Here is a 26,926-nt window from a genome sequence, read left to right on the forward strand (position 1 = left end):
TGCCCTGGCTGGCTGTGGCAGGCGGCTAAGGGAAGGGAGGGAGTACCCGGCCGGCAGCCGGCAGCTACACCCTACCAGTATACAAATTTGGTGCACTGGGCCTCTAGCATATATATATAAAATTACATCCATATATTTTTAAAATGTACATCCATATGATGGACTCTGCAGGTGTTTATAATTGTATAGATACCTGCAAACATAAATATATGTCCACATGTTATAATAAAACATAATACTCCTGAACAGGATAATTTTTTTAAAACAAATTGATTACTTGTGAGAAAAAGACTGGAGGACAATTATTGTTTACAGTATTTATCCTTGAGTTGTATGACTATGGGTGTTTTCCATTTTCCTCTTTTACAACCTTTATGTAATGCCTCACTGTTTTTATCATTAGAAAAAAACAGTGCAGCTATTTTCAGCTTGAAACAAACAAATAAAAAAATGCAGATAAAGGAGATGGGGGTTTAAGGGACTGAAAGCAAGTATGTGAGGCAGACCTGGGCTCCTGGACCTGGCCTGCTATTGGGCCTGTCACCCGACACTCAGGTTGCTATCAGAAGCACTTTCCTCTGTTGAAGTGACTGGCTGCTGTCACGCCACCACCCCCCTCGGTTATAATGGGAGGGGAGGACAGGCCTCCGGGCAGTGGGCAGCAGCCCCATCGGTTGGTGGGCCGGGGCTCACCATGCCTCCAGCCTCCGCATGGGGAACACCATCAGGGCCCTCGTGGCCTTCATCCCTGCTGACCGCTGCCAGAACTTCGTGGTCAGAGACCTCCGGGAGATGCCGCTGGACAAGATGGTGGATCTGAGTGGGAGCCAGCTCCGCCGCTTGCCCGTGCACGTGTGCTCCTTCCGGGAGCTGGTCAAGCTCTACCTGAGTGACAACCACCTCAGCAGCCTGCCTCTGGAGCTGGGGCAGCTACAGAACCTGCAGATCCTGGCCCTGGATTTCAACAACTTCAAGGCACTGCCCCAGGTGGTGTGTACTCTGAAACAGCTCTGCATCCTCTACCTGGGCAACAACAAACTCTGCGATCTCCCCAATGAACTGAGCCTGCTCCAGAACCTGCGGACCCTGTGGGTCGAGGCCAACTGCCTCACCCAGCTGCCAGATGTGGTGTGTGAGCTCAGTCTCCTGAAGACTCTGCACGCCGGCTCTAACGCCCTGCGTCTGCTGCCAGGCCAGCTGCGGCGCCTCCGGGAGCTGAGAACCATCTGGCTCTCAGGCAACCTGCTGACCGACTTCCCCGCTGTGTTGCTTCACATGCCCTTCCTGGAGGTGATCGACGTGGACCGGAACAACATCTGCTACTTCCCCAGCCTGGCCCACCTGTCAAGTCTGAAGCTGGTTATCTATGACCACAACCCTTGCAGGAATGCCCCCAAGGTGGCCAAAGGCGTGCGCCGCGTGGGAAGATGGGCAGAGGAGACACCAGAGCCTGACCACAGAAAAGCCAGGCGCTATGCTTTGGCCGAGGGAAGCCAGGAGGCACCTGCCCCACCTCCTCCACTTCCTCCTACCAACTCCTGAGGAGCTTCGGCGGTAGGTCAATGCCAGGAGCCCAGCTGGCATCTCCGGAGACCTCTCCAGTGCTCTGGGACAGTTAGGGCATCTCCGCCAGCAGGAGCCGGTGGAGTCGGATGAAATCCCTAAATCACACCAAGAAGAAAAATGTCTGGCAAATCTCTCTCCCAAAGGGCAGCATGACAACTTCCTTGCCAGAAAACCAGTCTTTCCAAGTAGGTATTTTGAAACAGTGAAGAGCAAGGACTGGGGCTCTGTGGCCCCCTCCACTCTCCAGAGTGGCTGGTCAGGAGGCCGTGAGCACCTCAAATAAGGACTTTGTAAAGAACTTACCGAAAAAGACCGCCTCCAGCCCTTTGCACATGTATTTTCTTACTAGGAGTGACCACAAATGGTATGAAAATATGACTAATTCAGGCCACTTTAAAAGGACATTTCTACCTAGTCAGTCAGTCACTCACAGAAAGACCTTGCTGTTGCCAAGGCTGCCACCTTAAATTTGACAGGGGTTCGTGCTGACTTGGCTCATTTTCCCTAAAAGGTTTGACCCAAGGTCTGCTCTGAACTGTTTCCTTCGCTGACAATGCTGGAAGTCATGTTGGAAGTGGAGCCTCTCCATGGCAATGTGGTCTCATTCAATCCAGCCTCGTGGTAACCCTGGCTGCCTGTGGAGAGGGCCCCACTGTTTCCCTGCCATGGAGGGAAACCACGTTTCCAGAATCTACCAGGTTAAAGGGAGTAGGTGGGGGAATCTGTTCACTTGAAACAAGCACTTGGAAATTTGAATTGCAGGTTGTGGTACAGAGGCAGCTTTTGCCTCTTTAGCCTCAAGTATCTCTGATTTGTTTTGATTTTTGTAGGTAGGGTCCTTTTGATGATCAGTGTATAAAAGTAGGAATTTTGGACATTTTTAAAAGTATGTAAATTGTGACCTTCTTCCCATGGATACTTTAAAGAAACTGCTCATTTCATTCATTTGAAACAGGGGGAAGTTGTTCTATTGGTGTTTGTACAGACCAGTTTTAGTCAGTAACGTATCTCAATTTTAATGACTCCTTGCTGTTGGACGAAAGCTCATGAGAGTAAAATGTTCCTTTGCTACTTGGGGGGGGGGGGGGGGGGCAGCAGGGAAAGAAGCTGCTGTCAGTGGGTGATTTGAGAACACAATTCTTTATGTAAAAAGAATGACAGAAATTCTTTAAACTTTTTCAGCAATCAAGGACACTAAAATGTCATCTTAACTAAAACATACTATTAGCTTTTTGCCATAAAAGCATCTTAACCCATCAAAGTTTGGTTCTCAAATGACATTACACAGCAGGCTGTTTTCATGTTTTCCTACCACAGATATTTCTTGGTAAACCAGACGAAGTTTCATATCATATAGTCTTCCTATCACCTCTCCCAATCTGTAGAGTACCTGCAACCCACTGATTAAACTTTCATCATTAAATGTAATAGGTTGCCAAACATTTAACTCCTTTAGTAATGAGCCCAGATTTCTATTAGACAGGCAGTATTTATAGTCTATTTACTCATTCCTAATGATTGAAACTAAACTATACTCAGTTCATGCCAGAAACTTTCTGCCAACAGGCAGCCTTATGATGAAAGTTCTGACTTTTTAAAAATATGGTTTTATTGATTTCAAAGAAAGGGAGAGGAAGTTAGCAACATCAGTGATGAGAACCATTGATCGGCCACCTCCTGTACACCCCACCCCCTACTGTGAACAAGCCCGAAACCTGGGCATGTGCCCTGACTGGGATTCAAACTGTCATGGGTCATACACTGACGCTCAATCAGAGCTACACCAGTCAGACTTGACTTTAGTGCTCACCTGAGAGAGAAACCAATGTGAGAACATCCATTGGCTTCCTCCTTTACTTGGCCTGACCAAGAATCAAACCCAAAACCTTTTGGTATACAGGATGACGCTTCTTGTTTTGGCTTTGACTTTCTTTTGACCCTGTCTTCCCCTCCTAAGACTAACAACCCACCTTTTCCAGTGTGGCCCCATGACCTACGGCTACAAGCCATAAGGCAAAGTGAAACCACATGAGCTACACAGAGTTCCCATATAATGAGCTACCCAGTCTGAATCAAATGTTAAATTATAAACATTTGCACACAAACTTTTTTCTTTTAAAATATTACATAATAAACATTTCTCAAACAATATGATTAAGAAATCACCACTGATTTTGCTGCACAAAATATTTACACTATAGGGTTTCAATCAATTTTAATATAGTAACTATGTAAATGCCTATTTCCACTTCCATTACTTTTTCTTGAAATTCTGACACAATTAGAAAGTTAAAAAGCAGAAAATGTTGAAGCACCAAATGTAACTTTACTTATGATTTTAAAAGTCCTGAACCTTAAAGTGTTATGCATCAGAGGAAAATCTCTTCCAGAAGTTTGTACAGAATTTTAGCTTCCATAAATATGAGTGATGCCAACCAAAATACTTTAATATGCATTCTATGGAAATGAGCCAATTTTTTTTTTTTTGGTCCTAACATGTAACATCATGTAATTTCACATTTAAAAAGTGGGCATGTGGCATAACAGTCATGTAGACTCAAATTTTAACTAAAAGCGCAGTGTGGTATGATGATTAAGAGCCTGGCCTTCAAACTACCTGAGGTCAAATCCCATGTTTGGCATTTACTGGTCAGTTACCATCTGTGTACCTGTTTTCTCATCAGTAAATGGTTAAGTTCCTACCTCTCAGGTACTACAAGGATTAAACTAATTACTGTGTATAAAGAGCACAGAAAAGTGCCTGACAGGCGACAGCTGATGTTTACATACCACATTCTTATGCCATGCAGCACAATACTTATATTTACCCTACTATTAGTACAGTTCCTTGCTTGAAGGAAAAAACATAAATGCCATAGAAAAAAACTTTTCCGTTTTCAATAAAATTTTCAACAACAGTATCTAGTCTTGAATAGGAGAAATATAACTGCCATGTGGTCAAATGCTTCTGGCTTATCTAAATAGGAAAACACAGACATAATACTAAAGACTTCACTTTTAAATTTCTAAATGAATATACTTTGCCCTTTCCCTATGTATTCTAGAATCAACAATATCACCAAGTACAGTTAAGTCCTTACTTAGCATTGAGAGGTTCTACAACTTTAAGCAAAAGGACATATAACAAAACCAATTTTACCACAGGCTGATATAAACAGGAGTTAAGTTCCTACAGCATCTTATCCATGTAATGAAAAATTGAAAAGAGCATGAGGAACTGCTGTACTTGAAAACATGAGGCTATTCCTTGGCACTAAACCCTTGTGTGTCCTGAGGGGCAGGAGGCCTCGGACTAAAGACATGGGTGTGTATCCGCTAGACACTTTACTCTCTGGCCTTTATCACTATAAAAAAAATGCATACACCTTTACAGTCTCACTACCATAGAACGGGTATTAACACTGTTAAAAGAACAACTAAGTTTATGTTTTTCTCTTCTGGACTACTTCTGAACAGGAAACAAGTGATGTTTATCTGTGAATCTCCAGTGCCTAGTACAATTCTACCAAGTTACCTGAATTTTGGAGATTTTATCAGGCACCCAGCCCAGGCATGGTATGTACTATCCTCAGGGTCTTGCATAAGTCAATTCATATAACCTTTTCAATACCTTTAAAAATGAAGTTGTGAAATCAGGTTTGCTGTATTCTTCCTATTGAGAAGCTGGAGTGTTCTATAGTAATTCTAATTTTATTTTTTAATATATTTTTATTGATTTCAGAGAGGAAGGGAGAAACATCAATGATGAGAGATGCCTCCTGCACACCCCCTACTGGGGATTGAGACCACAACTTGGGCATGTGCCCTTGACCAAAATCAAACCAGGGACCAACACTCTATCCACTGACCCAAATAGGCCAGGGCAGTAATTCTAATTTTAAAAACATTAAGTCCTCTTTACACTTGTTCTATGAATGTTCTACTACACTAGTCTAGGCAGACTTTAGGAAATAATTCTATACAAAGAGTATTCTGTTAACTTTTATCAGTCAGGTTCCTGGCAAAAAAATTCATTCACAACGCCCCCCCCCTCCCCGCCCCCACCCCATACGGTTTACATGGGGAGACTTTAATACAGGAACTATTACTGAACAGGATTGAGGGAGGGAAAAACCAGTACTGAGGTGGTAATACTGATACACAGAAACCAGAACAGCAGCAGCAGCTGTCATGACCTGTATGGCTAACTGAAAAGGTAACAGAAATGTTACCCAAATCCAGTAAGAGCTGAGAGCCATAAGAGGGGCTGCCCTGTGAAGCTACTACTGGTACGTCTCACAGGGATACAGCCACTTCCACAGACAAAGAGTAAAAACAGGGGGAAATAGTGATTCCTTCTCCTGCCATTGCCTCCTGAGTTAAATCACAGGAAACAAGCACACAAAGAATTGTGAAGCAGTCATCCAGGGAAAGCCTCAAGGTGTCCAAGCAGGCCAAGAACAGACCTTGGCTTGAGGAGAGCTCAAGAGAGTAATCAGCACACATTCTCCTGCAAATAAAACCCTGAAGGCTACTAGAAGAAATTTTAAAATCCTGAGCATTTAGACTATTTTCTATGCAGTGATTATTAATGTACATTCCAAATTTCTATTTCCATGTTACAGAAGTCTTGTGAAAATAAAGATCACTGCTTCCATATTTTGTTTTTGAGTTAACAAAAACTATTCTAAAACTCATAGAAATTAGAAGGGCCTACGTTAGAACTTTACCTCCTTGTTAACTTGGGCCCTAACTGGTTTGGCTTAGTGCACCGGTTCTCATCCTGTGGGTCGCGACCCCTTTGGCAGTCAAACAACCCTTTCACAGGGGTCGCCTAAGACCATCCTGCATATCAGATATTTACATTACGATTCCTAACAGTAGCAACATTAGTTATGAAGTAGCAACGAAAATAATTTTATGGTTGGGTCACAACATGAGGAACTGTATTTAAAGGGCCAGAAGGTTGAGAACCACTGGCTTAGTGGATAAGAGCTTCGGCCTGCAGACTAAAGGCTCCCAGGTTTGATTCCGGCCAAGGGAATGTACCTTGGTTGTGGGCTCAATCCCCAGTAGGGGTTGTGCAGGAGGCAGTTGATTGATGTTTCTAACTCTCCATCTCTTTCCCTCTCTGTAAAATCAATATATTTTTATTTTATTTTTTAATATATTCTATTGATTTTTCACAGAGAGGAAGGGAGAGAGACAGAGAGCCAGAAACATTGATGAGAGAGAAACATCAATCAGCTGCCTCCTGCACATCTCCCGCTGGGGATGTGCCCGCAACCCAGGCACATGCCCTCGACCGGAATCGAACCCGGGACCCTTCAGTCCGCAGGCCGACGCTCTATCCACTGAGCCAAACCGGCTTTGGCGATAAAAATATATTTTTAAAAAATTTTGTTAACTTGGAGTATTCTACGGCCATGACAATAAAATCTGTAAGGGCTTCAAGGTTCCTGAGCTCAGTCCCCAGTGTGGGGCGTGCAGGAGGCAGCCAATAGATGATTCTCTCATTGCTGATGTTTCTCTCTCTCTCTCCCTCTCCCTTGCTCTCTGAAATCAATAAAAATATTTATATTTTTAAAATGACTCTTTCCCACTTGAAGTAACAAAAACCATCATAAATTCTCCTATATAAGAGAGAGTGCTTAGGCTACACAAAATTAAATGAGTACTGAAGACTAGGTATTTTCACTAAATAAAAATAAATGGTTAGTTAATAAAGGTTATGTATAACTGAGAACCAAAAAATTTGTGTATGTGTATCACATTTGACTTGGACTTATGTTAACCAAGATCATTATTTCATTAATGTTTAAGGTCAATCAGTAGTTAAGTTGAAACAACTCTATCCTGAAAGTACAATCATCCATACCCACTAAGTTACAAGTAACAAATCACTAAAAAAGGTAAGACGTAGTAATTGTTCAAATTTTTATTTTGATGCACAGTATTAGAAATGTACTTTTAAAACAACTGAATTTTATGGAGAATGAACAGCAAATAAGTTAGACCCATGTTAAAATGAAAGGTCAGCTAAATGTCTAAATTTAAGGATATAAGAACCACAGATCAACTTCGATTCCACAGTCTTCTTTAAGAAGTCGAAGTCTTTCAAACAACTTTGCTATGAGCTGGTCCAGAGCATAACAGCATATAGGAATGCTTAACAAGGGTGGTGATCAGGCACACGTTTCCTGCAAGGATTATACAACATACACTTTAGAAAAAAGTCAATGTGAGAATGAAAAGCATGATTGTAACCAAAAGTTTATATTATTAAGACCATTATAATCCAATTCTCTACAAGATGTTTTTACCTAACATCCCTCAATTATCATTTTATTAAGAAGACTTTATATATCTATGAAATATGGTCTATAGTAATTTAGCAATTCTTAACTTCTTGTCCAAACAACCTACTTAAACAAATACGTCATTTTCCAGAAAGTGATTAATATGTATTTTCCAAAAAGTGGTTAATTCATGTTTGCAACTACTATGTGTTAGGGAATTTTACTAAAATAGTCAAAGACAGTTACTCTTAACCAGAAACTGTAAAATGACAAGGCTTAGGAACCTCCAGATGAAAATCTCTGGATCACTATTCTAACTGAAGGAAAAAAAAAAAATCCAACAGGTCAGGTGGTGATGGGGTCAAGTAACTCACCAATAGTACCTCTTACATGTTACACTTTTATTCTCTCGTAACCATATAGTGAATGGCTCAGGAAGGTGGCATGGTAGGGGTACTAGTCAAATTATTTACTTAATGCCTGTTCAAGAAGCTAGGACTTGAGAAACACTGCTTCTAATAAACACAACAGTTACTAGTAAGAGAAGCAGAAAAGCATGAATACAGACTCAAGGAGAATAGACAGCATACTGGAATCATATAAAGAGATAAATCATAATTGCATTTAGTCATCTTTGGTGGCACTACTTCCAAAAAAAACTTTCTGTCAGCTTCTCCTTCTTACCAATTTTCTATTTCAAAATATGGGAACTGGTGAGGGAAGTGCTCCTCATTATCCTATCTTCCTAGGACCAGAAGCAGGGAATCTCTAGATTTTTCATTCCAGTCCGCTTTCCACTATATCACAGACTTAAATACCATTTCATCTGTTCTCTCTACATCCAAATCAATATTCTCTACTCTTTCCTTCCTCTAATAGTATTACGATAGTTGCCACTCACAGAAGTCAATGAAATGAATAATGCAGGGTTCTGCACAAAAAAAGTCATTTGTAACTTTGGGCTTTTAAGGTACAATTTCCTATAGCATTCCAACTTCCTTCCTATTACTCCAGATTAACTCCTTGTGCTCCTGTCTAAAACCAACTCCTGCTCTTATTCTCTGATCTCCCATTCCTTCTTGCAGCTGCTTAGTGGACAGATCCCCTTTTCTGCATCCATCATTTTCTCTCTAGGAAATCGCTCCCTCTTAAGCTGAATTTTCAATGTCAAGACCCATACACCTCCTCTAGCTACTACCCCACTTATCTGCTCCCATTCACACAACTCCTCAAAAAAGCAGTCTATATACACTTTCTCCAATTCCTCTTTTCCCACCCCCCTCCATTCCACTAAAACTATTTGTCAAGATTACCAATGGCCTGTGATTAAACAATTTTTTTCTAATATTTTTAAATTGATTTTAGTGAGAGGAAGGAGGGATAGAGAGATAGAACCATCAATGAGAACTATCAATCGGCTGCCCCCTACTGGGGAACGAGCCTACAACCTGGGCTTGTGTCCTGACCAGGAATCGAATCATGACATCCTGGTTCATGGGCCGACACTCAACCACTAAGCAATACCGGCTGGGCATTAAATCCAATTTTTAAGGTCAATTGTCAGTCCTTATTTTACTTGACCTATTTGCATCATTTTGACAGTTGATCACTCCTCCTTCCTAAATCCTTTCTTCACTTGGCTTCTGGATACTCATTCTCTTGATTTTTCCTCCCACTGTAGTAGCAACCCCCCGCTATTCCCACCTTTTGTATTATGAAGAATCTCAAATATAAAAGCAGAGATTATACCATGAATCCAGTTTGAATCTTTCCAAACTGGAATTCTTCAGTGTTGAGTCCTTAAAACTGCTTTCCTTTTTTAACTACATTCATTCCCTTGGGGACTGGGCCAGTCTAATGGCTCTAAATAACACACATAGGCTGACAACTCCTACATTTATAACTATAGCTCCAACTTTCTCCTAAACTACAAAATCAACTACCCAACTCAACTATCAAAAGACATCTCAAATTCCCCAATTGAAATCCCCTTCTTCCCTCCCAAAGCCATCTCAGATAAGAGAAATTCTATTTCTCCCTACAAAAACCTTGAATTAGCCACAATTCCCTTTCCTCTCACTTCTTGCATCCAACCCATAATCAAATCCTACCTTCAAAGTATGTATCTTTTACCAACCACTTCTCACCATCACCTTCACTTCTACCTCCTGGTCCATGCCACCATTCCCTCACATCTCCCTGAACCATCACTAACAGGTAAAAATAAATGATTTTGGTAACTATTAATAAGAGTAACTGAAATTATTAACTGAATATTCAAAAGTTAAAATTTTCTTGGCATTTAATCATTTTAATGTGAATGACTTTTAAAAGAACTTGACATCTTAGAAAAGCTGATATAGGAACATGCAAGAAACTCTGCTCATTATGTGCTTAAGAATGTCGGTATGGCCCTAGCCAGTTTGGCTCAGTGGATAGAGGAGTGTCGGCCTGTGGATAGAAGGATCCCAGGTTCAAGTCTGGGCAAGGGGACATGCCTAGGTTATGGGCTCAACCCCAGTAGGGGGCATACAGGAGGCAGCCAATCAATGATTCTCTCTCGTCATTGATGTTTCTATCTCTTTCTCCCTCTCCCTTTCTCTCTCAAATCTATAAAAATATATTTAAAAAAAAAAAAAAAGAATGTCAGTATAGCTCTAGCGGGTTTTGCTCAGTGGACAGAGCGTCGGCCTGCGGACTGAAAGGTCAAGGGCACATGCCCAGGTTGTGGGCTCGATCCCCAGTGGGGGGCATGCAGGAGGCAGCCGATCAATGATTCTCTCTCATCACTGATGTTTCTCTCTCTGTCTCTCTCTTCCTCTTTGAAATCAATACAATAAAGGAACTACAGGAAACTCATCGCTCTAAAAAAAAATAATGTCAGTATGGAAAAGTGTGCCCAGGACAGGAAATGAGTGGAGCTGATCCATTATAAGATATTAGCTTTTCCCCTGCCCCCAAGCCCTCTGGTTCTTGACCTTTCCAAACCTGGCTTTTTATGTGCCGTTCAATCTTGAGAGCTACCCTGTGTCACCATACCCTACTCCCTTAAGCTTTTCTGGCTTAAATCTAAGAGTTGTGATTACATATTTTAAATAACTTGCGTAATTCTTTTATCTAGGCAAAAATGGCTACACTTTCTATCAACTACCATATCAAATATATGCAGCTACCTGTTTGTTCCCATGTCAATAATTTTTTTCTAAGAAATGTTTTATAAAGTGCTCCAATACCTTGGTGCTGCTTTGATGATATTATCCACACGCAGAATCACCTCTGCTGCTTCAGCTGCACTCAGAAGAACTTGCCGTTTCACTTGGAAACTTTCTGTTATGCCCAGTATTGCCATATCGCCAATAGTACCTTCCTTCATATCTGGAAAGAAAAAGTTTATACTAAATAAACTATGGTTTTAACAAGTATCAAACATCACTAATGACTTTTAAGAAGTGAAATTAATCCAGTCACAAATAATAAAATTACAGCACCCAATGACTCATCTATGACTCAAGAAAAGCCTTTTAAAAAATTAAAACATCAACTACTGATTATTTGCATTAGTGGAAAACTACTAAGTCAAATAATGAATATTTTATACAAAATTTTATACTAGATCACCTACCTATCTTGAACATATATATAAAATTATTATAGAAAATTTGCTCACTAATTACCATAATTCTTAAGCACTAGAACGGAGAATTTAGAAATCAAATAGTTTTCTTCTTGTGAGAATCCTAACCTCATCTTCATACAGATCATTATTCATCAGCTCTCTTGTCCAATGGCCGGATTACTTACCCTCTAAGACTGTTTCTATAACATCCTGAATAGTTTGTTGGGATATTTTTCTATCTGAATTAAATTTGCCTTTCTGGCCACTTTTATCTATGTGTCAGAGATCTGCATTCAAGAATGTGTCAGAGTAAGTCTACTGTGAGATTAGGAATTGATACTGATTTTATTACAATAGGTATAGCGAAGTTTACACTTATTTCAGAATTTAAGTACTGTTTATGTACTTAAATTCTATAGTCATAATATAACAAACTAGTTACAAGTCTTTTAACTAGATTTATACCTTTTATGGAGTAACAAAGTTTGGCAGTGTTGAGAATATGAAGTAAAACATTTTCCTAGATTATGTAATGCTTACAAAAGGGCCACAGGAGTCTTTTATATGGTTACCATGATAATTCATTTTTTTAAAAAGGTAAAGAACTTGGTAAAAGTTACTCTTAACTACTACAAGGTCCCAATTGATTTCTTACCCAGTCCAGCAGTTGTATTGCCTTCACTATGGGCAGCTCGGAGCTGTGCCACCAGATCTGCACTGTCATAGCCTGCGTTGTCAGCTATAATAGTAGGCAACTATGAAGTAGAGAAGACAAATGGTTACTATCTATTCTAGTATAATTCATTTATGCTTGCCCTGGCCGGTGTTGTCCAGTGGTTAGTATCACCCCAAGCACCAAAGGGTCGAGGGTTCAATTCCTGATCAAGGGCATGTGCCTGGGTTGTAGGTTAGATCGCTGGCCCCGGTTGGGGCAAAAAATATCCTTGGGTGAAGATTAACAACAACAAAAACAAAAAACATTTATGCCTAACTAGGATAGCTTTATAAAAATACATTAACACTGTAAAATCTGCTTCCTTTTAATCACTACTCAAAGAGGATAAACTCCAGAATCAAATTTGTTTTTTTTAATCCCCACTTGAGAATATTTTCCCATTGATTTTTAGAGAGTGAAAGGGAGAGAGAGAGAGAAACACCGATGTTAGAAGAGACACATCGATTGCTTGCCCCCCACATGCCCTTAACCAGGACCAGAGCCTGCAACTGAGGTACATGCCCTTGACTGGAATTGAACCCAGGACCCTTCAGTCTGCAGGCCTATGCTCTATCCATTGAGCCAAACCAGCTAGGGCCAGAATCAAATTTTTTTGTTTTGTCAATCCTCATCCAAGGATATTTTTCTATTGGTGTTTAGAGAGTGAAGGGGGGGAAGGGGAGAGAAAAAGAAACATCAATGTGAAAAAGAGACATTAATTGGTTGCCTCTAGCACAAGCTCTGACCGTGTGCAGGGTGATGATGCTCTAACCACTAAACACACCAGCCAGGGCCAGAATCAAATGTAAAAGTAGTGTGAACCAGTTCTTTTTCTTAAAGGCAAGAAAATAAACATTTTGTGTCCAAGTTATAAAAATACTAGTGCCCCGTTGCACGGATTTGTGCACATTAAAAGGAAATTACATAGGTGACTGGGAGGACAGGACTGGGCGAGACAGACCGGACATGCCCTGGAGCCAACCTCCCGTGGTCCCTCCCTGGCGAGCCACACCTCAAAGGGCGTCTGCAGAGTGAGTGGGGTCCCTCTGGCAGGTGGGGTCCCTTGGCCTGGCCTGTGGGGATCAGGCTGAAACCAGCTCTCTGACATCCGCCAAGGGGTCCTGGATTGCCAGAGGGCGGTTCTCGGGTGACGCACCCCAGAATTGGGCTCCCTCCTCTCTGGTGCCAGGGTGCATCACCCAAGAACCGCAGCTGCCCAGTCACCACAGCTGCCAAGACACCGCAGCTTGGCAGCTCCTGCATTGAGCATCTGCCCCGATGGTCATCGGGTGTCAAAAGTAACGATCAGATGGTCAGATGGTTGCTTAGCCTTTTATATATATAGACTAGAAGCCCGGTGCACAAAAATTTGTGCACTCGGGCAGAGGGAGGGTCCCTCAGCCCGGCCTGTGCCCTCTCACAGTCTGGGACACCTCAGGAGATAACGCCCTGCTGGCTCAGGCCTGCTCCCGGGTGGCAGAGGGCAGGCCCAATCCCTAGGTGCAGCCCCTGGTCGGGCTCAGAGCAGGGCCAATTGGGGAGTTGGGGCACCGCCCCGTCATGCACAGAGCAGGGCGGATTGGGAGGTTGCGAAGCCAACCTCAGTCACGCTCAGGGTAGGGCCAATTGGGGGTTGGGGCACTGCCCCATCACACTCAAGGCAGGGTAGATGGGGAGGTTGTGGCGCCACCCCGTCACGCACAGAGCAGGGCCGATCAGGGGGTTGGGGCGCCTTCCCATCACGAAAAGAGCAGGGCGGATAGGGAGGTTGTGGCCCCGTCCCCTGTCACACACAGAGTCGCAGGGCGATCAGGGGGTTGGGGCGCTGCCCCTTGTCACGCTGATCCCGGGGTCGGGAAGCCTCGCGGCTACGCTGATCCCGGTGCTGGGAGGCATATTACCCTTTACTATATAGGATAGAGGCCTGGTGCACGGGTGGGGGCTGGCTTGTTTGCCCTGAAGGGTGTCCTGGATCAGGGTGGGGGTCCCCACTGGGGTGCCTGGCCAGCCTGGATGAGAGGATGAGGGCTGTTTTCAGGCTGGCGGGTGAATGAAGCTCCCAACCACTCCTTTTTTCTTTTTATTCTGGGCCAGCTTTAGCTCTGGCTCCAGCTCTGAGGCCTCTGCTGCTGAAAGCAGGTAATCTGGTTTGTTTGGGTTCTATAATTGAGACACTGTATCAACTCCAGCTCTGAGATCCCAGCTAGCTGAAAGCAGGTTTCTGGGGTTTTGTTTAGCTTCTATATTTGTTACAATGTTTCAAACTGCAAGCTCAGAGGCCGGCAAGGCAGGCAGGGCACGTTGGAGTCCTCCGTCACTGAAGCAAGCAAGCCTCATGTTCGCTCCAAGCTGCCTGGCTGCCGGCCGCCATCTTGGCTGGCAGTTAATTTGCATATCGCCGTGATTAGCCAATGGGAAGGGTAGCGGACGTACAGCTAATTATATGTTTTGCTTTTATTAGATAGGATATTTAATTAAAAACCATCAAAACCAACAAAATTTAAGTTCAGATCTCTTATTTTTAACTTACCATTCTCAGTGCTTTAGCATAAGACTCCATTGCAACAGCTTCTTTACCTGGTGTTTTATTGGCAAGCTGTGACACAGCATGAGCCATCAGCATCTCTGAACAGCCTATGGATTAAAAATTAAATAAAATACCATTATGCTTAGTTGTCTCGAAGACACTAAATTACTGACTTCCCTTAGATATATCAAGCATTTGAAAATTAAGTGCAAAGGCAATATATAGTATCTATAAGAACCATTAAAAACCACTTACAATTTATACTATACTTTAAGAAATAAAATGTTTTACCTCCTCCATAAACTGTTCTAGAATCCTTCACAGTTTGTGCAAGAACACAAAGAGCATCATGCAAAGATCTTTCTGCTTCATCTAAAATTTGTTGAGTGGCACCACGAAGAACAATAGTGCAAGCCTCACCTAATGTTAAAAAATAATATGTCACAATGAGCATTTAATTATAAAACATAAAAATTTGTCCTCTATCATTTATGTAAGTGTTGGTTATATTACTTTGTTTTGAAACTGATATGTCTTCCACTGTTACACATTCTCTACCAGCAACCCTTGTTCATAACAGTTCTAAATTACCTAAAAAACAAGTATGTTGAAAATGCACTGTTCCCAAAGATAAGAATATAAGGCTGACCTCAAAAGAGATTACTTCACAAGAATTAAGACACATCTTATTCTAGTAACTATATAACTATTTTTTGTGTTTGTTTTTTTTTTCATTTCAACAGAGCCTAGCAAAGATTTAGGAACCTAAACCAGGATCTACATGATCACTCACCAAGGGCTACCCCAGAAAAGTGAATGAGCGTGTCTTCTCCAATCATGACTTCCTCAATAAGCTTGCAACTTCCAAGCTTCACAAGTTCTGGGTGGTCAAAGGTAGAGGCAATTTCACCACCTACGAACATAATTAAATACAAAACAGGTTTAAAACTTGTTTTTTAACAAGCAGTAATGGATAACATTTTAAAAAATTGATTACTTATTATATGCCAACCACTGTTTGAAGCACCTATGAATTGGTTTAGACTTTATAACAAACCTAATGAGATAGGTTCCATTATCCTTTAGAAATGATAAAATTAAAGCAAAGAGATGTTTCGTTTCTTATCCAAGGCTACACAGCTTGAACAAATAAGGTAAAGCTAGGTAGGATTCAAGTCCAAGCAGTCTGGCCTCAGACCTATATACACATACTGTATACTACAACCCACACCCTGAAAGGTTAAACTGAAACTTCAACATTTACCTTTAAGTCAGAATTTAAATACAGATTCTCTTCTGAATCCAGTCTAGAAGACCAGTACTCCTATGACCCAATTTCTCAAAACAACAATGAGAATATTTGACTAGTCCTATTATGTCAACAGTATTATGAGAACAGATGTACAAATTTTGGAACCAGCTTAAATAGTGAGCACTTGATATGTGCTAATTATCACAATAACTGAAATGTCTGAGAGTTCCTGTAATGCCTAGAAAAGGGGGAAATATATAGAGAATTTCCAAGAGCAAACTTAATTGAGGTGTCAACAAAATAAACTGTTTTCTAGACTTGAGACCCAATAGATGTTTGGGATATCATATCCCAAAAATGAGACTAATTTGACTTTTGAAAATTTTCACTTATCCTACACTCATTCATCTACATCTGCTTACAAGGTACTTGACATTTGTAAGAACCAATTTCACTCACTTTGACAACATACAAGCTAATAGAATGGGAGCCACCCTGGGGTCAAATTCAGTTGGTGTGCTTAGTGCAGCAAATTTTTTTCTGAGTATATGTCTCAATTTCATGTATAGGATCAACTTATGATATCAACTTATCCCATGAATGTGCTGTCATTCACATTTCCTGTCTTTAATTTTGTTGCAATAAAGGAGCAATTAAACATGAGCACCTCAAGTTTAATCACCTTAAGCATCAAGTGTGCAATGGCTTTAAAGAACTTTAATTAGAATAGGTAAACCCACTTCAAAGCAATTAATAAAAGAAAAATGCTTCTTTTTAGGTCAAAAGATTATGCTTCCCAGATTATTAAAAATGGCTGAAGGAAATAAAACAACAACAAAGGAAAAAAAATGGCTGAAGAAACAACAAAGAGAGGAAAAAAAATGGCTGAAGAATTCTGAGACTAATTCTACTCTACATTAATTAGTACCCTTTACTTATTTCTAATACTCATGGCAGTTCCAAACTTAATTCAACATTCCCGGTGGCTTTACTTCCCAAACCCCAATCTCCTCAATTCTCACTGCCAGATCCCAACCCAACTTTCCAATCTATTCATTCATTTTCAAGAACATGAAAATTCAAATAGAGGTTTTTAATACTTAACCTTATCTGTAAACACAATTTCTATTTCACACAACTGGGATATCACTCATAACTGGTGTTGGAATATACTAACTTTTCAACATACATTGCCGAACTATTTCACACTTATTTCAACATTTATTGCTTTCAGAAATGTTTAAAAATAATAAAAACAATGTTTAAATTCTTGACCCACTCTCTGGTATATTGTTAAGTGTTCAGTAAATATTCTATCATAATTGTACCACCACGCAGGGCACAAAGCATTAAACTACTCACTTAGCACTAGAAATAAATACGTTAATAAACTAGATAAGACATATCCTTTTTTGAAGCTCCAGTTTGTATATAGACTTTATGTTTAGAACAGTGGTCCTGTGAGTTTGAGAAATAATGTAGTATGAATCTTTAAAACAATACAACAAAAAGAAATCTATACCAACAGTAAGCCTGACATGTAATTTAATTTCTGTAATAAATAAAAGCATAATATGCTAATTAGACTGGATGACCTTCCGGACGAGGGCTGCGAGGGAAGGCTGGGTCCAGATGCCAGAGGGAAGCTGGTGCCGGCAGCCAGGGCTAGAAAGGCCTAGTCTTGCACGAATTTCGTGCATCGGGCCTCTAGTGTTAAATATAATGTGTTGACCAGCATGGCTCAGTGATTGAGCGTCGACCTATGAACCAGGAGGTCATGGTTCGATTTCTGGTCGATCAGGGCACATGCCCAGGTTACTCAATCCCCAGTGGGGGGGTGTGCAGGAGGCAGCAGATCAATGATTCTCTCTCCTCGTTAATGTTCTCTCTCTCCCTCTCCCTTCCTCTCTGAAGTCAATAAAAATGTATTTTAAAAATAATAATGGGGGTGGGAGCAGGTGGGTAGAGGTCAATGGGGGGAAAAGGAGACATGTAAAAACTTTCAACAACAATTTTAAAATAAATAAATAAATAAACAAACAATGTAACTAAAGATATCCAAAAAGTTTAAATCAGATTTCAGAATAACGGTTTATATTCCAAACTCCTTAAAGGGATTTCTTTGTACTCTCAGCAATGAGTTACATATATAGTTGACCCTTGAACAATAGCGTTTGAACTGCATGAGTCCACTTAAGAGTGAAATTAAAAAACTGGATACATGCAGTTCAAACCCATGTTATTCAAGGGTCAACTTTTTCCATTGCAGTTGGGTGTGAAGGGTTAACTATTATGTTTTTGTGAACTTAAGTTATATGGGATTTTTGACTGTCTGGGGTTGGGAGTTGACTCCCCTAACCTGCCCTGTGTTGTTTGAGCCAACTGTACTAAAACTCAATAAATCCAAGAATGATTATTATGTTTGAAAGAAATTAATGACTTTTTCCCATACCTGTGACAAGAGCCAGGCGTTCTACACCTGCAAAATCTGCATGTTCAATAGCCATAACACCAGCAGCACCAAAGAGCTGTTCAGGATAATTATAAATTAATTGCCTATAAATAAAACACATAAATACATTGTTACTTCACAAGATAAAATACATTAGACAAAAAAAAAAAATGTTTTACTGCAACAGAAATCAAAGAAATGAAAATTAGAAAATACCATTTCTCAGCTATACAATAATTTATAAATTGTAATACATCCCTGCTAGTATTAAAAACAGGTGTGCCTTTACACCAGTGGTTCTCAACCTTCCTAATGCCGTGACCCTTTAATACAGTTCCTCATGTTGTGGTGACCCCCAATTTCATTGTTACAAATTCAACATAATTAAAGCATAGTGATTAATCACAAAAACAATATGTAATTATATATGTGTATTCTGATGGTCTTAGGCGAGCCCTGTGAAAGGGTCATTCGACCCCCAAAGGGGTCGCGACCCACAGGTTGAGAACCTCTGCTTTACAGTCAAACTTCAGTTCCTGAATGTCTTCCATCTTGAAAAATTTGATTCTGGACTAAGTTGTTCAGGGAAAAAATGTGTTAAGTAGTCAAGCCAAGCTTCTTGTTGAGGAACCAAACTTTAGAACTGACAACCCTTTCAGCATGACAAGAAAGGTCTCAGGTAACCAAGGAGAGAATGCTTTTTATGCTGGGTCAGTCTATGATTAGCACGATTTTAAAACATAAAGAGGCCATTAAGAGTGCTAATGTTGCTAAGGGTGTGAAAGAAACGATGACAGGTAATTGAAGAGGTAGAAAAACTGTTGATTTGGATAGCAGTTAGCCAGTGACAGCATTTCAGAGGCAGCCATATATGAAAAAGTGAAGATGCCTCATACTGACTTCCTGAAACTCCTGGAATGAGTGCTAAAAGTTATTCATGTAAGGCTAGAAGGGGCTGCTTAGATAAAATTTTTTTTAAAAAAAGTGATTATATATTAAACAATACATTAGACATGTACTATATAAAACAAAGGTTAAAAAGGAATCATTTGAGAATCTGGAACTAAGGATTAATTCAATTTACATTATTTCTAATGGGAAAAAATGATTCCGTTTTTGGAAAAATCACTTTCCAAACAGCCTTCCAGAATGAATTAAGTTTAAGAACCAAGGTTCCACTGTATTGCTACTGGTAGTATAAACTGGAAAGCAATTTAACAGTAATGCAACAAAACCATGTCAATATTCATATGCTTTAATTCCACTCCTAAGAATCTACAACAAGAAAATTTGGTATTAAAGCATGTAATGAAGATATTGTAATAATTTTTACATAGAATAACAAAATTTGCCAGTGATGCAATGTCCGCTAGGAGAGTGCTTGTATAAATCACAATTTACAAATTACAGAAAGTCTGTAATTCTAAGTAAAAACATATAGATTTAAAAAGTGAGGTACAATGCCCTAACCAGTTTGGCTCAGTGGATAGAGCATCAGCCTGTGGACTCAAGGGTCCCAGGTTCGATTCTGGTCAAGGGCATGTACCTTGGTTGTGGGCACATACCCAGTAGGGAGTGTGCAGGAGGCAGCTGATCGATGTTTTTCTCTCATCAATGTTTCTAACTCTCTATCCCTCTCCCTTCCTCTCTGTAAAAAATCAATAAAATATATTTAAAAAAAAAAAGTGAGGTACAAGTTTACAGCTTATGAAATTAAGACTACCACACCTACAGACACACACAAAAGTCAACTTTTGTAAAGGAAAGACTTTCTGACTAAGACCCTAGATTGTTACTTCTTTATACTTTTCTATTTTCCAAAATGAGCATATGTTACTTTTACAACAGGAGTAAAAAGAACATCTGTTTAAAAGTTTGTAAGTTTTTTAAAAAGCCAAATTATAATTAGTATACAGTAATGCACTGCTAGGCAAAATGTCTTATCAGATTCACAGATTACATAGTTTAGAAACTTACTTTTAAAAAGCCTACATTTAGCCTAAAATAATTATTTTTCATTAAACATTATCTCTCAAAGTTAACTGCAGCCAGTTCACTGAAATGCGATGTTCCTCTTGGTATTTTCCCCATTCAAAACAATCCATAAAAGCCTTCATTACTGACAAGTAAGAATACATGAAAAAGGTTTACATATTTTTCATACAAATTAAAAGAAAAGCCCTGCCCTAGCTGGTTTGGCTCAGTGGATAGAGCGTCAGCCTGCAGACTGAATGGTCCTACGATTACTGTTCTACGATTCCAGTCAAGAGCACATGCCCAGGTTGCAGGCTCAGTGCCCCGTAGGGGGTATGCAGAAAGCAGCCGATCAATGATTCTCTCATCATTGATGTTTCTCTCTCTCTCTCCCCTCCTCTCTGAAATCAATAAAAATATTTTTTTTAAAAAAGCCCTAGAAATTCTTAATATTTTCATCTCTTCATTGTTTTAGCTCTATGCTTTCAGCTTTTTGCTACTTCAAACTCCCATCATTTAATACGAAATTAACTTTCTCCTCCAAATATATGTATATTATAGCCAAAACTATAGCATATCTGCCAAACAGAAAATTGTTACTGTTAACATAAAAAGGGTTAGTAAAGTATAATCACTAAATATCACTAAAATCATTGTAATGCAAATGTCTTGTGTACAATTATATTTCTATCTGGGAATAAAAAGCAGTTCCTAAATAAATCACTAATTCCATATAAAGTATTTCCATAAGTCTTTTTAGGAAAAAAAAAAATCCTTTCCTAGATCGTTACAAATATTGTTGGCACAAGAATGCACAGACCTGTTAATAAAGCAATTTATCCCATGCTTAAGAATACGTTCAACTTTCTCCTTCATTTTTTCCTTTTCTGCTTGTTCTATTTCAGCAACCTTTGCTGTAGAATCAACTCTTACACGGGAACCAAATATCTAAGAGGAAAGCAGAAAAATAGCATCACTTTCATTACTCTTCAGAGTTCTGTAGCATATATATATATTTTTATGTCAACACACCAAAAAATGTGTGCATGTGCATATATTCATACATATTTTAACCTCTATGGTACAATGGATTCCCAGCCCAAGTTTATAGCAGCTAGCAACTAGTTTCAAGAAATGTAAACATACCTTTATTTTGTCTGTATCCATACCAGTATTTGCAATAAGAATTTTAGCATTTTCAATTCGCTTTGGTTGATTTACTCCAATTTTTTTATCCAACAGAAAGCCTACAATATAAGGATAGTAAAATACTTCAAGGTTGAATTAATAACTCTTACAAAGTTGGTGCTTTATCAAATTACTTTCAAAGAATGCATTTAAATCTAAGACTTTAATGCTTAGACTAAGTCTAAGCCCCTAGATCCTATAAAGCAGTGGTTCTCAACCTTGGCTGCACATTAGAATCACCTGGGAATCTTTTTAAAATCCTGACTTCTGGGCCTCATCCTCCAGAAATTCTGTTTCTTTGTTATAGGGTGAGGCCACAACATTAGTAACAAAGAAACAGAATTTCCGGAGGATGAGGCCCAGAAATCAGGATTTGAAAAAGATTCCCAGGTGATTCTAATGTGTAGCCAAGGTTGAGAACCACTGCTATAAAGCATTCCACTAGAACAGTGATCACAAAAATCAATTTAGTAGGTCATTTAAAAAACACTATATGAAATGGAAAAAAATTTAGAGCACAGCACAAGTATTAAGAGTAAACACAATATTTTGAAACTTTTATCAGATATACAGTATACTACATACACAGGAATGTGGGTTGCAATGTAAAAGTATTAAGTTCACTATTAATAGCTAAAAACCAACACAAAAGAAAACAAGTTGTGAATATTTAGATACACAATGTACTGTTAGAAATTACTGAGATATGTAAAGAACTGAGGTGGGTGATAAAATGAAAAAGCCACGGACAACGGAGTCTGACAAACCTGGCCCCAATCATACCCCTGCTGCATATAGGCTATGTATGCAATCTTAGACAACTTATTCAACCTTAGTTACTCATCTGTAACAAGAACATAACCAGTGGCATAGATTATTAGTTACCAGCACAGGACCCTACTGATTTAGAACTATCATAAGAACACAGCCTCTCTCTTCAGGCTTCTTTCAGATGCATATGTAACTTTTATTTTATTAACCCACTAGAGGCCCTGTGCATGAAAATTCGTGCACTCGGAGGGTGGGAGGGGTAGGTCCCTCAGCCAGGCATGCACCCTCTCGCAGACCAGGAGCCCTTGGGGGGGATGTCTGACTGACGGCTTAGTCTGGTCTCCCTCTGCAGGAGGGGGCCCACGGGCAGATCAGGGGACTGCAACAGGTGGTGAGTGGCCAGCCCTGCCCTCCCCCATCACCCCTCCACCACTGCCTGTCGCCACCACCCCGAACGCCGTCCCCTCCCTCTGCCCACTGGCATCCGCCTGTTTGCCAGCCCCACCCCCTGCCAACCAGTCATTCTGGCGTTCAGTCTATTTGCATACTAGGCTTTTATTATATAGGAGGATTATCATCTTGAGTTTTCTGCTCTATTAAGCTAAACCTAATTCTCACTATCGTAAGGAATGAGATTTTAAGTAAAATTCCTATTAGAATGCCTGGCACAGAGCAGACATTCAAAGAATGGTAGGTAGCTATCCTTGTTTTATCTTTCCCTACCACCAGCCCCTATTAGAAATGATAGAGCCCTTGCACATAAATTCAACCAAGAATATTTTCATAATTATTACTCCCTTTGGAAGATAAAAATGACATGTAGCAATACCTGGAAGCTACATCACTGAAAGCAGAAATTGGAAAGCACAACTTATTCCTTTTTTCCTTCTCTATAAAAGACAATGCCTACTCCACTTTCTACAGGCCAGCTTATGAAGTAAACACAACGGTAAAGGTACTTGGAAAATTCCTACTTTATGAACAAAATACACCAGTATAGGGACATAGCACTTGCTAAGACTCATTTATTACTCTGAGAACACCAAGAACTATATCCTCAACACCTGCCAACTAAAAATGATCTGACATATTAACCAAGACCCTTCCTGAGAACCCAAGTAATCCTGGAAAATGCACCATTTGAAAACAGCTGACTTTTAGTAAAACTGTAATTTCTCTTTACTAGAGACTGGAAATATCTTCATGGTGTAAAGTAAAATCTGGATATTATCAAAGAATGCTGAGATGGTGTGAGGTGAAGGACACTGTCAATTTAACAAATGGATTGAAATGACAAAAATGGATGCAATATAATTTTTGTCCTTAAAGACAGGTTTTCTGGCTTTGTCACTTGTCCCGACTCGCTAAAAACAGGATTCACAGTATTTAGCCTTCAACCTCCCATCAAAGCTTGTTTTCCCACATTCAACATATATACATACATACCTTCATCTAAATAGGAATCCACCAGACTTCCTCCTAGCTTCTTGATGACATGAATTGCCTCCAGATTACCAGAGCCTTTCAATCTGAGAACAGCTTCTACAGCTAACTTAGTAAAGTGATCTTTGTGATGAGTAAGAAGTTTTGAGGATAATGTTGTTCCTGCAATGTTCATTAAATCCTGGCGGAATTTATCTTCATCAGAACTATAAAACCACCAAACAAAAAAATCATGACTTTTCTCAATGAAATGCTCAAGTTGCTTCTTCATTCTTAAATGCTTCTTCAGAGATATCAACCCTAATTTACTTTGCAAAATTTATCTGGATACGTGTCTGTCAATTTCATCCCAGTCAGGGCTCACGTGATAAGAATTAAACCACACCAATAAGCAAGAAATGCAAATTAAAGAATATTATTTTCCCCACTAAACTGGCAAACTACTAAAAAAGAAACACAAGCACACAAAAGCATACCAAATGTTGTCAAGAACATGGGAAAAAAAGGCACTGTTACACAGGCAGTGAAAGGGTAAATAAACTTTTTCCTGGACAATTACTTGTAAATTAAAGCATGCACATTTGCCCAGCTAATGTTGCTCAGTAGTTGAGCATCGACCCATGAACCAGGTCACGGTTAAACTCCTGATCAGGACACATGCCCTGGTTTCAGGCTCAATCCCCAGTAGGGGGTGTGAAGGAGGCAGTCAATCGACGATTCTCTCTCATCATTGTTTCTCTTTCTCTCCCCCTCCCTTCTTCTCTGAAGTTAATAAAAACATATTAAAAGAAAAACAAAAAAACAAAACCACATGTTATCTTTGAATGCAGCAATACTTCTTGAAATATTTTCTGGGTAACAAGTTTGCCACAACATAAAAGTTAACACTGCATGGGTCAATCAATAACCTCTTAAACTGATAATGGGTAAATATCCTGGATGGCTATTTGGCAGTATCCATTCACATTTTTCCAATGCACACACCCAAGCAAACCTTGGTATCTACTCCTAAACTCCAACTACAGATAGGTAAATTACACTGTAATGATATAATCAAATGCATACCTTGTTTAAAAATGTTGTACAGATACCCACAAATCTGATTGTGATTCAACTGTGTTAAAGAGGCTAATACCCCTCTACACAATGCTATCATTTGTTTTACTTACGATTAGGCAAAAAATAAAAACCCAAACTTTAACTTTAGTGGCTATCTCTGGAGCAGTGGTCGGCAAACTCATTAGTCAACAGAGCCAAATATCAACAGTACAACGATGGAAATTTCTTTTGAGAGCCAAATTTTTTAAACTTAAACTATATAGGTAGGTGCATTGTTATTAACTTAATTAGGGTACTCCTAAGGCTTAGGAAGAGCCACACTCAAGGGGCCAAAGAGTCGCATGTGGCTCGTGAGCTGCAGTTTGCCGACCATGGCTCTGGAGGGTAAATGTGGGGTTTTAGGCTGGGGCAAGATGAAGCAGCAGGATCATGTTTGTGTATGTTTTTCTTGTCCTCTAGACTTTGTGCATGGAGCATACTTTGGACAGAATGTCGACTGTTTAAAACAGTACTATTTTGGTATACCAACCCATGATCAACTGCAGAATCCAACAAAGCCTGTCTTGCTGCCTTTGTGGCTTCTCTCCAACCGGCAATGATGGTCTGAGGATGAATCTTTTTTGCAATTAAAGATTCTGCTTCCTATTAATAAACAGTGGAAAATACTTGTCAATAGTAAAAACGTAGGATGTAAGGACTTGATTATTTCTGACATTCAAAACCACAGAAGCAAAAAAACAATTAAAATGACATTAAAGTTGCTCAGATAGTCTTACCCTTAGTAATTCTGCTGCTAAAACAGTAACAGAGGTAGTGCCATCACCAACTTCATCATCCTGAACCCGTGACATATCTAGAAAAAAAAGTTATTAACTCACTTATATTTGATTCTGCCTTTTAAATTACTTCTCTGTAGCTTAGCTAATCCTCCAAAAATACCCACTACCAATCCAAGTCTCACTTAACTAGGTCTCCTCACCTGATAAATTCTTTGGAACTCTTCAGTCTGAAATGCAATACTTTTACTATCAATAATTAATGGCACTCCAGAAGCTTGCATTTTAATAATGACAATAATTAAAAAGTGGGCAACAGTTCATTAAAAGTACAATTAGTCAACACAGCCTATTTAAAATTTATTTCAAGCCCTGGCCAGGTGGCTCAGTTGGTTAGAGCATCATCCCTATACAGCAAGGTTGCAGGTTCAACCCACGGTCAGTGCACATACAAGAATCAACGAATGAATGCAACAGTAAGTAGAACAACAAATTGATGTTTATCTCTCTAAAACAAATAAAAGTAAAAAAAAAAACTGTTTCAAAATGTTAACAAATCAGAATCATCTTCAGACTCACCAACTAAAACTTTAGCTGCTGGATTATCAACACCAATGTTTTTTAGAATAGTTGCGCCATCATTGGTCACCATAAGAGAGGCATCTCGTCCACTGCTTAGAAGAATTTTATCCTAAAAGGAACATATTTGGCTCAAGTTAAGATCTAATTACAACTTGAACCCTACATGGGTCAATCAATACCCTCATATACTGCTACTGGGTAAATCTGGATAGCTATTTGTCAGTATCCACTCAAATTTTTTCAGTGCATTCACCCCACAAGCAAACCTTGGTCTCTACCCCTAGAAACACTAGAAGAACAAGGGAGATAGGAACAAGGTTATTTCAGCACTGTAACAGCCAAAACAATGGAAACAAACTATCACTCAATACAGTCATAAATGTAACCTATAAACGAATCAAGATGCTGAATACTATTTGACACTTAAAGAGGCAGAATTTTAACAAAGCAAGCTGCAGAAAAACTACATATGAATAATATCTACGATAAAACAAAGTATTACCTTGCGAGTATAAGAAAATGCACAATACGTAGGATACACATATATTTACCTAAATGAACAAAAATACTGGGAAGATTTACATCCTAGTGGTAAAAGGGGTGGGGGGTAGGAACGAATGGGACTTCAGCCATATGACTACTGTTTTGATTTTTAGTAAGAAAAATATATCCATGTCTTACCTGTATAATTAAGAGTTAAATTTGA

At 39.6% G+C, this 26,926-nt stretch overlaps 2 protein-coding genes across 3 annotated transcripts in view; one reads left to right on the forward strand and one right to left on the reverse strand.

Annotated features, from left to right (window-relative positions):
• Positions 1-711: 711 nt before the first annotated feature.
• On the forward strand, positions 712-1,542 carry LRRC10 (leucine rich repeat containing 10; the record flags this gene model as incomplete). Its single annotated transcript, XM_081083159.1, has 1 exon — positions 712-1,542. One exon carries the CDS (start codon positions 712-714, stop codon positions 1,540-1,542), a length of 831 nt encoding a protein of 276 aa, XP_080939285.1.
• Positions 1,543-7,489: 5,947 nt separating this feature from the next.
• Positions 7,490-26,926, reverse strand: part of LOC308512768 (T-complex protein 1 subunit beta) — a 51,718-nt gene continuing 32,281 nt past the window's right edge. For both annotated transcript variants that reach the window (XM_081082404.1, XM_081082405.1), the window contains 13 exons: positions 26,218-26,329; positions 25,639-25,715; positions 25,392-25,504; positions 23,807-24,009; positions 21,548-21,648; positions 21,222-21,349; positions 18,428-18,531; positions 15,517-15,636; positions 15,015-15,143; positions 14,727-14,830; positions 12,137-12,236; positions 11,099-11,240; positions 7,490-7,766 (listed from right to left, as the gene is read on the reverse strand). In XM_081082404.1, the coding sequence (XP_080938530.1) occupies positions 7,736-7,766; positions 11,099-11,240; positions 12,137-12,236; positions 14,727-14,830; positions 15,015-15,143; positions 15,517-15,636; positions 18,428-18,531; positions 21,222-21,349; positions 21,548-21,648; positions 23,807-24,009; positions 25,392-25,504; positions 25,639-25,715; positions 26,218-26,329 (1,464 nt within the window). In that variant the 3' untranslated portion in view covers positions 7,490-7,735. The remainder of the gene's footprint in view (positions 7,767-11,098; positions 11,241-12,136; positions 12,237-14,726; positions 14,831-15,014; positions 15,144-15,516; positions 15,637-18,427; positions 18,532-21,221; positions 21,350-21,547; positions 21,649-23,806; positions 24,010-25,391; positions 25,505-25,638; positions 25,716-26,217; positions 26,330-26,926) is intronic.

Source organism: Myotis nattereri (assembly GCF_964212035.1).
Source record: "Myotis nattereri genome assembly, chromosome: 2".
In the NCBI taxonomy this organism is placed as follows: domain Eukaryota; kingdom Metazoa; phylum Chordata; class Mammalia; order Chiroptera; family Vespertilionidae; genus Myotis; species Myotis nattereri.